This window comes from Protopterus annectens, chromosome 15.part0 (assembly GCF_019279795.1).
Source record: "Protopterus annectens isolate FY-2018-M chromosome 15.part0, PAN1.0, whole genome shotgun sequence".
Taxonomy (NCBI): Eukaryota; Metazoa; Chordata; order Ceratodontiformes; family Protopteridae; genus Protopterus; species Protopterus annectens.
The window spans coordinates 603,545,411-603,563,450 of NC_056749.1; the positions used below are offsets into that span (position 1 = coordinate 603,545,411).

An 18,040-nucleotide genomic window follows, 5' to 3' on the forward strand; every position below is an offset into this window, starting at 1 on the left:
CTAGTTATTAATTCCGTTAACTTGATTGACAAGTTAGGTCAGCCCTATGTAATTTACAGGAGAAGTAATAATTTGAAAGAACTTTACAGCATACTTCTAACACTTATGGTCACATAAGACCTAGAGGTTCATTTAAATGTGGATGCTGCAACATGTGTAAAGTGATGAGAACTGGAAATTCCTTTATAGTTAGGAATAAAAATACAACATTAAGCAGAGGATTACTTGTGATTCAAAGTCAGTGGTGTACATTGCTTTGTGTAATTCCTGCCCTTCCTTTTACATAGGAAAACCAATCGTAAACTAAAAGAGAGAATATACCAGCACCTTTATGCCATAAAAACCTCTTTAGAGAATGCCTTAGCAAAACATGTTAGCAGTAACCCTGACCACTCTTTTGTTTTATGGGTATTGATCAAGTACCTTTAACCGATAGGGAGGCCCCTTTCAGATAGTTCTTGAGTGTGTCGAACTTTATGGCAGTTGAATTTAGATGCATTTAGGCTAGATGGCCTCAATGAGAACTGTAACATTTCATGTGTTCTTAAACTAAGGAGCTACTTTAGGTAATGCCTATATGTACATTATTTTGTGTGTTTAATGCATAATTTTTACAATGTTAATGTAAATGCACTAGTAAGAACATTTTTATGTTGTCTTTATCATACAATATTTATAGATAATTCAATGGAGTTTTATGATTATTCATGATTTTATTCATTATTTTTATTGAGTCAAATTAGTGCAGGAAGTGCAATTATTTGTCACTTCCTGTTAACTGAGTATTTGAACAGACCAGTTTAGCTGTTTTACTTGTCTTCTTCTGAGGAAGCTGTGACAGGGGTCACGGCGAAAACGTTGTCTTTTTGAAAAATAAAATACTTTTACGTTAAAGAAGAAACTTGGACTTTGTTTCCTGTGGTTAGTATTGACTATCTGGACATCAGGTTGCCTGTTTCTACACATTTTTACAAGTTTGTTTGCTCATTTTTGACCATAAAGAATGTATGCATAATGTGTAAATTACTTACCTGTATGGCCTAAAAACACGTACAGAGTAGCAAAATAAAGACTATATAAATAGTATAAATTCCTACACTATATAAATAACTATGCCTTCGCCCAGAATGATACCACAATATAAGGACAAAATGATTGACTTCAACAATTGGCTAAGCTTCTGGTGTCATTCAAAGGGGATCCAGTATCTGTCTGCCTGGGACGATATGATCGACAGACCACGATGCTTTGCCAGAGATGGTCTGCACCTGTTGCCCCTGGGATTCAGGATACTGGCTAAGGCTCTTGCCACCCCTATAGTGCCTTTTTTAGGCAAAGTTCAAAGGAAAAAAACACCTCCGTAAACGGGAACAAGCTTGTAAATTCTAAAGGTAATGCTACTCAATGCTAGAAGTCTAAACCTCAAAATGCACTCTCTCGAGGCACTCCTAAAAATGGAGAACATCGATATCTATGCAGTAACTGAGACCTGGTTCAAGGCTCCAGAGAGCACCCCTGCAGTACCAGGCTACGACTCTTACCACACTTTTTGGCCACCAAACCAGGACTAAAACACTAAAGGTGGAGGAGTATCCCCATTCACCAAGGATATTCACACCACCAGGCTAGTTGCCCAACACAATGTGTCTGAAATTATCCAGGTGCAACTAACACTAGGTAAGACTGCAATCCTAATTGTAGCTTACTACAGATCCCCACCATGCCCCAAGATTATCACTACACCTTTCTAAACATACTGGAAAATATTAAGATACAACCAAACATCCTAATACTGGGTGATTTGAACTACCCTGACATTAACTGGGAATACTACTCATGTACCAACACCTTTGCCCAATGGTTCTTGGAATTAATAAATTCCAACGGCCTCGATCAACTAATCCATAGTCCCACCAGGGGCTTTAATATCCTAGACCTGGCCATTACCAACATGGGATATTGATGCTCCGCACCTATGGTCACCCTCTCGTTGGTCAGGTCTGACCATAACCTAATCACCCTTATCATCCACATCTCACCGTCACCCCACGGTAAGGAAACCTCAATAAAAAACTTCTCCAAAGCCAACTTCATGCTACTCAAGTCAGAAGTGACAAACGTCTCGACACCCATGCAGACAGGAACTGAAAGTTCTACTGCTGAATCCTACACTAAGGCACTGTACGAGCACATCCACTCATGCATGAATCGTGCCATCCCAAATAGAACGAAGATGCTCTCCTCCAAAAAAAGGAAGCCAATCTGGTGGTCCCCTGCCATAAACAAACTTTACAACAAAAGGAAGAAATTGTTGCAGAAAAGAGAAAAATCCCAGGATGCAAAAAACTCCCTTACCAGCCTTAGTAAGAAGCTGAGATCCCTCATAAAATCCTCCAAAGCTAGTTACGGAAATAAAATTGTCAAAGATTCCAAAGACAACCACAAGGCATTCTATAATTATGTCAAGAATCTAAATGGCAATGCTCAGATCTGCTCTGAGCTACAACAGAATGGTATTAAATATACTGATCCCAAAATATTGCCAATATCCTGGCAGATCAATTCATTGCCAACTTCATCCCCCTCTCATCCCCTAAATGGCCCATCTCAATACCGGAAGATTGCCAAATTCCAGTAATAATGGCCACACAGGTAAAAAAACACATTCTCCAAAGCTAAGAATACAGCATCCATGGGACCAGATGACATCCCAGGCTGTGTACTACATGAACTACAAAATGAACTGGCACCTCACCTAAGTGTCATGTTTAATCATAGCCTCACCTCAGGCTTCGTGCCCACTGAGTGGTGCACAGCTACAGTTATCCCACTCCACAAGGGAGGATCCACCTTGGATCCTGGGAACTACTGGCCTATCAGTCTGATGAGCCTGATCTGCAAGGCCATGGAACGTATTATCATGGAACTTATAAACAAAGACATTGGCAACCTTCAAACACTGGACCCCACCCAGTTTGGGTTCGTGAAGGGCCAATCTTGTCTCCTGAACCTGATTGACTTTTTTGAATCAGTCTCCAGAGCAGTGGACAAGGGTAAGGTAGTCCACACAGCCTATCTGGACCTCGCCAAGGCCTTTGACACCATCTCCCCACTCTGGAAGCATAGATAGACTTACTAAACTGGGCATTAATCCCTATGTCACTCGATGGGTTGCCAACTGGCTTACTGACAGAACCCACACTGTAAAAGTAACTGACTCCACATCCAGCTCCAGACAAGTGACAAGTGGAGTACCTCAGGGTTCAGTCCTGGGACCGCCGTGTTTGGCATCTACTTCTCTGAAGTACAGGCCAACACTAAGGGACTCTGGCTAACAAATTCACAGATGGCTGCAAACTGGGAGCCATTATTGAATCCCCAAATGATGTGGATACTCTACAAAAGGGCCTTACAGAAACAGATGCTTAGTGCCAGAGCCATGGGCTCAAGTTCAATGCTAAGAAATGTATATCCCTTTGGGAAAAAACATGTACCTGTGAATTACCGCATAGGTGGCAGTACACTAAACACCTAAAGTGTGATAAGAGACTTAGGGACACAGGTGGACAGTGGACTCACCTTTGATTACCACATCGCCACAACAGTCAGGAAATCCATCTATGTGGCACACCTCATCACTAAGGACTTTTCATCCAGAAAAAAGGAGGTCATTGTCCCACTGTACTCATCCCTCATTAGACCCATTATAGAATACAACGCCCCATTTGGTATGTACCTCTCAAGACATCTGCAACAACTGGAAGGGCTACAGAAATACCTCATTAAAAGAATCACAGGCCTAAAGCAGATGCCCTATGCTGACCACCTTAAAAAACTCCAGCTATACTCTGTTGCATATCGTCTACTCGGATGTGATCTCTGCTTAACATATAAGGCCATGTCAAACCCAGAGCTGTTGGACATGCTGCACTTAAAGAAATCCCAATCCCTCAGAGCCACATGCTCCAGGGATCTAAACCTTGTCATCACAATAAACAAAACATGCTGGAGGGATAGGTTCCTGACCCAGAGACTCCCCAGACTCTGGAATAAACTGCCCATACATGTCAAGCAGAGCACCTCTTTAGCCCTCTTGAAAAGGAACCTTGACGATTGGATGGGAGAAAGGAAATTCACCCTGGGGAATCACGTCAGTCCCACTGCCAGACAGGGGTCCAGGGAAGTAAATAGTGTGGGAAGAAATAGCCAGGGAATTGTTATGGCTAGGCTTGTTTAGGCCCTAGGGATGATAGCTTAGTAACAACCTATGAACCTGTGAACTACAGCATCTTATACTGATACCACAAGATTAACAGATTAAACTATAACATTTACATTAATATAACAACCCAGAAGCTTAGCAAATTTATATAACAACCACAGAAATGACCTGTGAAAAACAGCTCCACTTTCCAAGCAAGTGCTTTTATTTTTTTGTAAGAACAAAATTACTCAGAACAAGATTTCTCTAGCTCCTCGGCATTCGCCTTTACAGAGTAAAACTTTCATTCCTAAAACACAATCCTCTTATATTCAGCTCAAACACATTTTAATTAATCAATTAAAACTCATTCTAATATACTTTTAAAGACACAGTTAAAAAATCATAAAAAACATTGCCAATTACATTCCTTATTTAATCCCTTTGGTGACAATGTACTATATTTCATTATAAGAATAGATTCCTTTTGTCTTAATATATGTTTCAATAACTCCGCATTATCATATTGTAATTTTACTTGTTCTAGTATGGTTACTTTCATGGTATTTAATTCACCATTATGTTCTTTATTAAAATGTTCTGCTACAGGACTCGTAATTTTCTCTTTCTTAACATCTCTCACATGTTATTTTATTCTATCAACCAATGATCTTTTTGTTTCCCCTATATAATATTTATTGCACGGACAAACTATCGCATAAATAACACCTTTACTCACACAAGAATATCTACCCTGTGTTTCAAACTTTTTTTCACCTATACTTTCTACTTTTGTTGTAATATACTGACATATGGTACATTTTCCATTTATTTTTTATTTTAATAATGCTGTGAATTTAATAATAGAGAAGGAATTTGATGAATTTCGAGTTTCGAAAAAAGAATATAACTTAACAAAGAAAGAATAGATAAAATTGCAACAAATGAGTAAAAATGAGATAATTTTTAAGCCATCAGATAAAGGGGGCAAATTAGTAATAATGAATTTGAAAGATTATTATAGTATGTGTATGCAACATTTGAATAATCAGGAGGTATACAGTAGGATAGATGAATCTAGTTTAGTTCAAGTACGAACTGACTATCAAGAGTTATTAAAGAAAGGTGTAAGATTACATTATTTTACAACATATGATATAACACATAAATTTAATGTTAAAAGGAACACAATATCAACATTTTTTTGTGTTCCTAAAATTCACAAGGATCCCTTTCGACCTCCAGGACGTCCTATTGTATCTGCCACTGGTTGTTTTACATATAATTTAGGTTGTTTGCTGCATGAAATTTTGGTAAAAGAGGTAATTAAATTACCTTCTTATATAAAAGATTCTTTCGATTTATTGAATAAAATCAAGAATGAGATATGGACAGAAGATATGTATTTTATGACAGCAGATGTAGTGAGTTTATACACTAATATATCACATGTTTTTGGACTTGAAGCTATACAATGTTTTTTGGGGGATAATCCCAGAACTCAGTATATTAAAGAAATTACATATTTTTGCCTTAACAATAATATATTTGAATTTGATGGGAATTTGTATAGGCAAAAAGCAGGTACAGCAATGGAGAATTTATTCATGGGACTAATAGAAAATACTTATATTTATAGAAGTGAATTTTTTAGAAAATATGTAAAAAGGTATTTTTGATTTATAGATGATTTGATTTTTATTTGTAAGGGGGGAGAAATTGAATTAAGTAATTTTATTGAGTATCTAAATGCCAATAAATATGGTATTAAATTTGATGATATCCAAAAAGGTTTACAGATAAATTACTTAGATATAATAATGAAAGGGGAAAACAATAAGAAAATTCATACTAATATTTATAGAAAATTTAATCAAAAAAATCTGATGGTACATGCAACAAGTTGTCATCCTAATCACACATTGGATTCGATTCCGTCAGGGGAAATGTTAAGAATAAAGAGACTGAATAGTGATGTTACTGAAGCATATAATGAAGCACTAGAAGTAGCCTTGATGTTTGAATCTAGGGGCTATAACAAAGAAAAAATAAATGAGAGCTTGCAAAAAATATTTGGTGTTAATCAAAATGTAAAGGTAGTGAAAAAACATATACAAAGAGGAAGGAAATTAAGGGTAAATGAGACATTAGAAAAAGAGAATTTATTCTTTGTTACTAAATATACATCTTTTTCACATAGAATAATAGGGGTGATAGAAGAATATTGGAAACAAATAAAAAGAAATGTGCAGTCATTATCGCAAATAGAGCTAAAAATTTCTTATCAAAGGGGAAGAAACCTTAAGGATTTTTAAGTACAAGCAAAATATTGAAAACCAAAAGATAAGATGTTAAAAAATGTAGAAATAAAGGGGACTTTTCCATGTGGAAAATGTACCATATGTCAGTATATTACAACAAAAGTAGAAAGTATAGGTGAAAAAAAGTTTGAAACACAGGGTAGATATTCTTGTGTGAGTAAAGGTGTTATTTATGCGATAGTTTGTCCGTGCAATAAATATTATATATGGGAAACAAAAAGATCATTGGCTGATAGAATAAAAGAACATGTGAGAGATGTTAAGAAAGAGAAAATTGCGAGTCCTGTAGCAGAACATTTTAATAAAGAACATAATGGTGAATTAAATACCATGAAAGTAACCATACTGGAACAAGTAAAATTACAATATGATAATGCGGAGTTATTGAAACATATATTAAGATGAAAGGAATCTATTCTTATAATGAAATATAGTACATTGTCACCAAAGGGATTAAATAAGGAATGTAATTGGCAATGTTTTTTATGATTTTTTAACTGTGTCTTTAAAAGTATATTAGAATGAGTTTTAATTGATTAATTGAAATGTGTTTGAGCTGAATATAAGAGGATTGTGTTTTAGGAATTAAAGTTTTACTCTGTAAAGGCGAATGCCGAGGTGCTAGAGAAATCTTGTTCTGAGTAATTTTGTTCTTACAAAAAAATAAAAGCACTTGCTTGGAAAGTGGAGCTGTTTTTCAAAGATCATTTCTGTGGTTGTTATATAACATTTACATGTTTGATGATACACTACTCGATGTTATACATTTTCAGTGTTATGAAATTTGATGTTATGAGTTTTAGATGTTTTGGGTTTTCGATGTTATGGTCTCAGTGTTTTGAGACTCAATGTTATGAGATTTTAGTGAAAAGGCAAATAAGCAAACACCAACGGGGGCTGTTGCTTAGATTGCGGCACAGTGGGGATAAGGGAATATTCCATTTTCCCCACTTTAGTGTGATCTCATAGTGAGAATATAAAAGTACTGGGGGTATGGGGTGCAGGGGGGCTTGCCCCCTGCATAAATATGGTTAGTATTGTGTTTTTTGTTTATTTTGTTTTTTTTTTCAGTTAATCTGTTTTTCGCGAAAGTGTATTTCCATAAAACTGCACTTTCGCGAAAAAAACAGCTTGCGTTATTACGTTTCTTTGAAACATAATAATTTCAATGGGTATATATATATATATATATATATATATATATATATATATATATATATATATATATACTTTATAGAAAAGAGAATCTGTCCTAATATGTAAATTAATTTCATTTATTGAATTCTTGACTTTTATGAATTCTCAGTTTATTATGATAAAAATCCTCGACTGTTACTAGGGATCCTAGGGACTTTTTGTTTTCTTATTCTCATAAATATAGCACACTCTTAGTCCCTGTGCAATTTAGGTACTGTACCAGTTTTTGTTTAGTATATGATACATTTCAGCTATAACGTCTGATATGATTGAATAACATAATAGGCAGAGTTATTCTGTGGTTCTGGAACATTGGGAAATGAAGATACAACATAATTAGGATAAAACAGATACAGCGGTTAATGTGATAACTTAAAAATACTCAAGACATAGTATTTTCTTTTCATTTTATTTTTTAGATGCAAATAAAACAAACAATGAAAAATATTTTGCATGGATCTCACTCAGAACAAATAAAACTGCAGAAACTTGACTATGCTTCATGAATCGGTGCAGAATTTAAACAGATGAAAACACAGGATGAAGTTTTTTCATATTTGGCATATTGCCAGGGCTAGCTACCTGGCAGTGTGAACCTTGGCTCAGATGATTGTTACTGTTGAAGTGACACCCCAACCCCATGTGCAAAAATAGGAAAAGGGGTTGTGGATGGATGGATGGATGGATTGATGCATGGATTTTTTGAATTTACTTAGATAGACTCAAAGTTTATGCCTTAAAAAGTTATGTCTGTGTTGAAAGAAATTGACTTTATTCTTGTTTTAAATATTTTCATATTAATAAAAGAACAATTATTCCTCATTGTAAGCCTGTGTTGAATGAAACCAATCTCATACAATGCTGGTTGCTAGTTCCATTTGTACAGAGGGATAAAACCCTAAATGTGACCCTGCTGACCTAATGTTGACTAGTGGCTCAGACACCTGTGGGAGTAGAATAGGGCGGGAAGGAATGGTGAGCCTTACAGCATGTTCATCTTTCCTTGGGAGGTGAGCTAAGGATTCAGTGTCTGGAAACATGCTACGTAGTATAATCCCTGGTGGAAATCAGGGATTACACAGAGGTGCTGTTTACAAGTGGACAGGACAGTAATTACATTGCATGCATTGTCATACACATCAGTCACAGTCCATTATATACCACCCCTTGGGTGTTCCAGGTAGGAAGAGAAGACTGACATGGGTAAACAAACCTAAAAAAAAATGGCTGTCTGAATGACAGCTCTGACAACAGCTGTCATCCACTGGGCAGGAGGGGAGTGACTGATAGCAGAGAACTTGATAATCATTAGGCAGCAGGTAGAAAAATACCCTAATATTATACAAAGCTAGATAACCCTCACTGTATAAGGCTTTTTGGATGAATATCACATCACCTCAAAATAACCTGTACCTTATGGGAAAGAGCACAAGTCTTCATTTCTGACTGTATGTAAAATATGACAACTATGGATTTTTCTAGTGATCTACCTCTGTACAGGCTTTAACACATTTATCATTACCACAAGTGACAAAGGAGTGCTAAAATAATAAGGACCATTTTGAAAAAATAAAATAACAGCATTAACGCAATATAGCTAGATTCCTAGTACCTTGGTCAAGCAAATATCTTCTGAGGGAATCATTCTAGCACGTTTAAGCCTTTAGATAAATATGTGCAAAACTATGATTGCAGTACAGCATCTTATTTAGAGCATAAAGAGTTTTAGTCATGCCAAGGTAACAGCCCTAAAACTGCTCATTGAAGAAATATGTGTAATGTTTACCTCTGATGCAATGACAAGACAATAAAAATATATTCTTGTCATGAATCATATTCCACTATCCTGAGCAGAAGTCATATACTTGCACCTAATGAAAGCTGAATATAATGTAGCTCACAACCTGGCACATTATAATGGTCATGTAGGCCTACAAGGAGAACCTATAAATAAAGAGTTGTATCTCTGAAATAGTATATTTTCTGTTAATTTCTGACAAAAGTCTAGATATTAATTTATAAAATGTAGTTCAGCAAAGTGGCATTTTTTGGTTTACTTGGTTACTTTTTACTGCAGTGGATAGTGGCATTACTTATATTTTTTAAGTTTACCATATGTGTATGTATAAGTCATAAACAACACTGAAGAGTTATTATTCTTGACACTTGATTATCAGTGTGGCGTATGGCATGGCAGCTTAATAGCACTAACAAAACATTTTCTGTCTGAAATAAGATTGGAATACACCATGAAACTCTTTAGCAACTTACAGTTAACACAAATCAGAGTAAATTGGTGAAAAAGATATAATGACAGTGTTTCCAAAGGCAATCTAAGAAGGCAGTAACTCACAATACTGTCACTGCAACTAAATACTGACAAATCGCCTAATTTATTTTGTTTAGCAAGTGCCAAATCATGGAGAGCCAAACTGTACTGTGAGAGTAGGACAAAATAATAAACAAAATCACTTTAGTATGGCAGTTGCAACCTCCGTCAATACAGGTGTAAGAAATTAAAAAAATACTAAACATGTAAAGTGATTTTGGTGCATTAGTACTGATGTGAAAACCAAGGTAGCATGAACAACATGTGTTTTTAAAGGAAAGCTACATCCAGAGATTGAATATATATATATATATATATATATATATATATATATATATATATATATATATATATGGATCTAGGACATCTCACCTAATGCACATTTCACCGAAAGTTACATTAGTGTGCACTTTTCACCGAAAGCTCAATTCACCAAAAACACAATTCACTGAAACATATTTCACCAAAAGTGGTATATGGCCTTGTCCCCACTGTAGTGCGACTCTGGAGTTGGTATATATAGTAGGGGGGGTGTGGGGGGTGTAGCCCCCCACATATTTTAAATGTGTTAAACTATATACATGCATACATGCAATTGCAATATATTACTCTTATCCAAACATGATATATACTTTAAATATATGGGGGGCTCTGTCCCCACACACCCCGATGTGGGTGTGCCCCCACACCCCTCCTACTATATATACTAACTCCAGGGTCGCACTACAGTGGGGACAAGGCCATATACTACTTTTGGTGAAATGTGTTTCAGTGAATTGTGCTTTCGGTGATTTGTGTTCGGTGATATGAGTTTCGGTGAAATGTGCGTTCAGTGAAATGTCCTAGATCCATATATATATATATATATATATATATATATATGTGTGTGTGTGTGTATTCAATCTATGGATGTAGTTTTCCTTTAAAGACACATAGGGGCACAACTGCTGTTCATGTATGCTTTACTTATTACTTCAATATATATTTAGTCGTGCTCCCAGTTAGAGGCACGTATATTGCATTTTTGATACTCATAAGTACAAGTCTGATGTGCCCAGATGTGTTCTGGTAATCCTTGTTGCCTACTGACATCTGGTAATCCTGGTTGCCTACTGTTAATAGCTGTGCCTGGGTTAGGATGAGTATTGCTCACCTGTAGTAATGTTAAGTGGCTGGCTGCAGCAATTTGTAATCATTAATTTCCATAACTATTTGTGATATAGCATTTCCTTACAATACATAAAGGACCATGACAGGAAGTATGAAGGTAGGGATGCATAATTCATACCCACTAACTCTCAGTATCTATATTTATATTTATAAAGGTGCTATACCCGTTGTTGCCATAAGTCATGTCTTATTTCCTTTTTTTTACCATTAATATTTTTTTATTGATTTTTATAGGAAAAAATAAGTATACAATAACATATATGAAATGTGTTTTCATTATCCTTATAAAGAGGAAACTAAAAACTTGGTTTATACATGCTGTGGGTCTGCACTAACTAGACTCAGATAGACATCTAGACCATTTGCCTAATAAGAAACTATGAACCTGTGAACTTGCAGTATATTTTTACCATCTGAATATTACACAGACATGTTGATACTTTATTTTATTTTATTTTGAATTTATTAACCAAGGAAGAGCATTGATCCCAGTGGACCCATTTCAATCTCAGCCTGGGGAAAGCACAGTATGTATGTATGTATGTATATGACATTATATACAGAGTGAATGACAAAATGCAATATATACATATATTATATACAAAGTGAATATCTTAGTTGGCTTGAGGTTATAAAGGCAATAGATAAATGACATTATATAGAGAGTGACTGAAAAAACAAAGATATACATGCATTATATATAGAGGGGCATCAGAGCTGGCATGCTGAAAGAATCACAATCAAAAATAGAGTCAGAGCGATGTATGTAGACAGAAGAAGGGAATGAAGAGGTTACGTTATATGACCAGACAGACAGCAGCAGTTGTATTTTCCTAGAGCCTTGAAATGTGTTTTTATTAGTGAACAGAAAATGTGGTAAGAGAAATGATCTTTATGAAAATATGTGAGAGATTCCCACAGTTTGATACCAAGGACTGACAAAGCATGGTAGGTGCAGTGAATCCTTGTTTGGGGGGTTTGGAGGAGAGGAAATGACTGGTTAAGTTGTCTAAGGTTGTATATTGGTACATCTTTGAATAGTCTGAAAGCCAGTAGAGGGCAAGTGTCATTCTCAATAAGTTTAAGGATCAGAGAGGCAAGTAGAAAGTCAGCACATTCTTTCACAGGCATAGCTGGATCATGGTCAAATGGGGCTCTAGACAGGATTATAGCTCAGGGCCCCCCACAGAACCATCACCGACAGCACCCCCCAGCCATTCCAGTGTTGCATTACTTGGCTATTTCTTCCGACTAACCATATACTCAGTTCAAACCTGTCAGGCTGCATACTATTTTCTTTTTGCTTCTACAATAATTAGAAATATTTAAAACTTTTATTTCGAAATTTATAGCACAAGTACTGACAGCCATTTGCTAAACAAAACAATACAGTTTTTCAATGAAAAAAGACAGCATGAACAGTAAGCTTCTCTGCCCTTGAAACTCACATTCATTGAAATGGCATTGAAACACACTTTGAAAGAAAATACATCTGGCCAGTGGCAGATAAAGTTTACTTTTGGGCTGTTTTCTAACCATAGGCACCTTGCACACATTTGTAGGACCATGCATACATGCATGTGTTCTTTGATGCACCATCCTGATTGTATTAAATTATATTCCTTGTATAATACAGCACCACTTGTTAGAGTGTGTTTTAGAACATTTCAACCACAAAAACCACTCAAATGTCTGTCCACCAGTATCAGGCAATATATACAATATCTGCAGAAGTAAAAGTCATCTGAATAATTCCACATTAAAGAGATCTATAACTAATGAAGAGGTTGCTGCTGGTAAACAACTTTACATTTCAGTGCTTCATGTACAAATTCACTGCCTGCTGCGCTTGATGAATAAATTGTCCGTATACATTTTGAAAAAAAACAACTGGTAAGTTGTTAACATTGCGATAGGAAATAGATGTAAAACCAGCAACAGGTTCATAGTTAATAGGCATCTCATTCAAAGAGGACACACTCAGGAATGTAGCACCACCATCACCCTTAAAGGGTACTGCAATATCAGCACTGTTTCTACATGGTGTGGGAGTAGAACATACAGCCTTCTGCACCAAAAGCAAGTATGCTACCTGTTGTGCTACTAACACTGCTTTCAAATTTTATAGCACAAACAATGATGATGGCCATTTGCTAAACAAAACACATTTCCTTGAAAATGTACAGAGACTCAACAGTCCTTGAAAAGGTAATGTAACTCAATATTCTTTGATAATGCACTGAAACTCAACAGTCCTTGAAAATGCACCTGCTGATGACACTTTGTTGATGTAGAGGATTCAAGTTATAGTCTCTTGTAATTAAGGTATAGTGTTTGAGCCTGAATGAGTTAAGCAACCTGCCATCAAGTTCTCCATGTTGACTTACCTCTAATCTGTTTAATTTTCCATGTTAATCTCCAAAGAACTCCTGTGCTTACTTATCTCTTTCATTTGTAACATGGAATGGCAATTCTCTATAAAATCCTGTGCTTCACTCCAACATTTAAATGTGAGTGCATCTTTAGCATGACAGAGGCACAGACGGTGCTAGAAATATGACTGCCCACAGAGTGCTTTCTTAAAGAAGAAATGCAAGTTTTGTGGCAGCCACCTGGCCAGTGCCCCCTCAAGTCAGCAGGCTGTAGACATCTGCCTAGGTCGCCTAGTGCTGTATCTGGCTCTGTTCACAGTTGGCTTTTTCAATGGTTTTTCAGTGATATTCATTTCTTTGGGAGAGTGATGAATTTGCAAATGACATTTTTAATGGACGGAATGGTAGAAATATTTATTTTAGATGCTGCAGCAATTAAAGGGAGACAATATTCTACATGAGCCAGTATGATACCTTTAGCTATGGATTTCTGTAGGGTCAGGATAGAAAATGGGTGATCCTATTAGTCCAGAATAGGAGAGAGTTGTTTTTTTTGTGTGTGTAGTCCAAGTGGAGTTGAAAATCTAGGAAGGGGTTCAACCAAACCCAAATATATTTGAGTGAAGTGACATTTTCAATAGTGTTATTAAGATGATTAAAGATTTTTGGAGGCCTGGAGATAGAAGTAAGCTTTTGCCTAGTGACAAAAGCCCTGCTTTTGTTTTAGAGGAGTTTAATAGTAATTGTTTATCGCTGACCTATTGAATAAGAGCATGAAATTCAGCCTGAAGTCTGAGTTCAAGAGAAGAGACAGAATGGTTGGAGTGGAACAGGACTGTGTCATCAACATAAACCAGGAGAAAAAGATGGGGTAAGTCAAACGAAATGTGTTAATGTAAATAGAAAAGAGGAGTATTCACAGAACAAATCTTTGAGGGACACCTTTCTGCAGAGGGACTGATGTAGAGCTTGATGAACTGAAATTAATTGAGAAGTGGTGGTTAGAAAGGGAGGTTTTTGAAGCAGGGCAGCATATCCATCACTAATGCCTATTTCAGTGAGATGGTCTGTGAGAACTGAGTGATCAACAAGATCAAAGGTTCTGGTGAGGTCAATATAGAATTGCTCCAGTAATTATACTTTTATACATTCCAAGGAGAATGCTGTCGCTGAGTGTCCAGATGACTATGGCTTTATTATGATGAGACACAATGGCATGCTGCTTTTGAGAGAGAAGGTGGTATTGGTCAGTGTATTATTTCCCATGGAACTCCTCTTAGTTTGGTCTGTCACTATAAAATCTAAAGAGCTTTTTTATTAGCCATTGTTCACCCTCTAAAACATTTTAATTACCCCAGAACATCCTGCAAGTCATTATATGTTCTATATCTGCTTTGAGATTGGTTCCACTTATCTCCTCTCACCATCATTCTAGGCCAATTTGTACCCTTTAGGTAAATTACCTCAAGCCTTGCCTACTTCATGCTTCTTTTACTATGCAGCAGTACTGACATTCACTTACCCTGCTGTAAGCCTTAGGCACTTCAGTTATTCTGCAGTCAGCGTCCCGCTCAGCCTTAACTAACAAGGCTGCCCCCATTCCTCCTAACCCATTCGAGATAACAACAAGGTAGCAAGTGTCTTAGAATTTTTATTTTCATCCAATGAACTGCCTTTAAGGATAGAATCTTCAATATCCATGATGTAAGCATCAAGTAATGGTGCCATGTATTTAATGACTTGACTTGAAATAGGCCTTTTAACTGACTGACCTGCAACTAATTCTAACTGACTGACAGAACCCACACCAGTTCCACATGAAGTGGATACATGTTTCTCTATACATTATACAAAATTACTTTTATGCAACTAGTGGTACATTCAAGTTCTGAGATAGCACCCCAAACATGATTGATTATAAGTAGCTGCCTTTCTGCACTGACCAATGCAGGGGAGGTATGAGAACCTAACACCACTGACAGATTGTATAACCTATGCATTGCTGGGCTAGTGTTAAAAGAATATGGTTTAATTATTACAGGTAGTAAAACCAAGGCTGTAATCTGTTAGCACAAACCTTACAGCACACTCTGTCAAGAGTTTTGTGTTCTTTCAGATCTGAGTTGCCCATGCACTTTTGCCATTGTAAATGTCCTTACATCGGCTGCATAGCAACAGTGTTTTCTATTTTCTGAATCTTAAATGCAACATTTGCTGAGGTCCTAAACTATTCAGAAGCATAGAAATATTATATAGAGTTAATGAAAGTGCAGAATGCTTAAAACAGGGAAATGTCTACCAAATAAGACATAAACAGTGGGAGGGATATTCACAGAACAGGCTGTTTACCTGGTCACCTAGTGCCCACTGGTTTCAAAGCACAAATCGTGTGATTTTTGCAATACAAGCATGCAGTGAATAAGAGGATCTATAAAATTAACACTCACCATCGGATGGCTTAGGATGCATCAAGATTAAAGGCAATTCAACTCCAACATCACTAAAATAAAAATTATACATTAAAATTGTTACCTGTTTTGGCATGAATATTGCAAACCTTATTTTCAAACCATCCTTTGTAAAACTGTTTGCATCAACTGAATGATTACATTTTCATGTTCTATTTTATATATATTTATCATCTAGGCAAGCAACCAAATTGATTTATTAAGACACTTTCAGATGCAACCCGGGCATATATCAAGAAAGTGCAGAAGCCTGTACAGGGCAAAACATGTATGAAAAAACTAATACATGGTGTGTGCGCATGTGTGTGTATTTATGTTTATGTGTATAGATACACACACACACACACACACACACATGCATGCATTGTAAGAATAATAATACAGTACAATGAAGCATTGACTAATAAAATCAAACTTCAGCTATAGGAAAATATACATTTTATGTACATATTCCCATAGTAGTTAAGCCAAAGAACTTAGAGCAAACCAACCAGAATAAGCTCTTACACAATTGTACTATATAAAATTCTGTTACAGTCATCTGTGGTAATGAAAGTTCATGCCTCACAGTGGTCACATGGTTGTAGTATGCACTTAGGTTGCAGAAAATCACATGAAATAATGCTGAATCACAGTGAAATGCATCAGTCTGAAAATATATGAATATCTGTCAAGCCACAAGCTTATCATTCTGTTCACTGCATAAAAGCTACGAAAGTAAATTTATCTTACAGTGACTACATTTATCTTGTTAATCGGTATCTACTGTGTTGTTTCATCATTATCTTTAGGTGTTAGTCCTGTCATATTATAGTTTACTGTAGATTTGAAAGGATTGCTGCTCAGAGTAATTCATCATCTCACAATGACTCATGCATTGATTTTTCTGTTCTTCTGTAGGAATATTAAAATTCCACTGCAGTGTCCATATTAGAAACAGTAGTACAGTGTGTAGTAAATTATGATTTTTTTCGTTTTTTCGGATATTTCCTATCAGATTAGAAGGAAGCTTGAACTTGAGACAGTGGGAGAACAGACAACGTTTGAACAGCAGAGGATGACTGAAAAGGAAAATTCAACAGGAATCCATGGACACATGGACACTGAAAAAGATGTGGCTGAATACAAATGGGAAAGATCTTTTGTTTGGAGCTGCTTAATAAGGGACTTACTTTTATACCCACTCGACAGAGGTAACTGAATCAATTATTAATTTGAAATTGTTTGGCAGTAATGTCATGTTGCAAATGTTATTTAAAAATAATACTTTGGAACATGCAAATGTGTTTAGAAAGCCTAGTACATATGTTCCAGCTAATCACCTTGTGGTGGATGTTTCTCTTAAAATATGTGAAAATGACATACAAGATATATTAAGAAAGCAAGATTAAAGGAAAAAGTTGGGAATATGTCAAAGGGTGAGTATGAGACTTTAAATAGTTTACAACAGGATCCCTCTATAGTAGTTAAACCAGTGGATAAGGGTGGCCCAAATATGGTCATGGACCGGAATATTATTGTAATAGCATGAACTAGGTTGAATGATCCCTTGGTTTACAAGATGATTGGTCTTGATGATATGTATAGTATGATTTCTAGACTTGATCATGTTCTATATGAATGTTTTCTTAATAATGAGATTAGTATGGACTTGTATAATTATTTCAAGGTTCATGCTCCGTTGATTACAGTTATACAGGGACTCCCGAAAATACATAAAAATCCTGTTACCCCTCCCTTCAGACCGACAGTATCTGGGCACTCTTGGTTGACGGAACCTTTATCGATATTCATACAAAAACATCTTAGACCTGTAGTGGAAAAGAATCAGAAAGTTTTGAGGGATTCTCAACATTTTTTGAATGATTTGTTTGTTTTTGTCACACAATGGGAAGTGGGGAATGATGAAGAATTTTTGTTAGTTACAATGGACATACATTCATTTTATACGACTATCCCCAACACGATAAGTGTAGAAATGC

At 36.1% G+C, this 18,040-nt stretch overlaps 1 protein-coding gene across 5 annotated transcripts in view; it reads right to left on the reverse strand.

The window, feature by feature from the left end:
- The window catches only part of ARR3 (arrestin 3), a 535,442-nt gene that overhangs the window by 60,859 nt on the left and 456,543 nt on the right, over nt 1–18,040 (reverse strand). For all 5 annotated transcript variants that reach the window (XM_044057442.1, XM_044057444.1, XM_044057443.1 and 2 more), the window contains exon 15: nt 16,038–16,090. In XM_044057442.1, the coding sequence (XP_043913377.1) occupies nt 16,038–16,090 (53 nt within the window). The remainder of the gene's footprint in view (nt 1–16,037; nt 16,091–18,040) is intronic.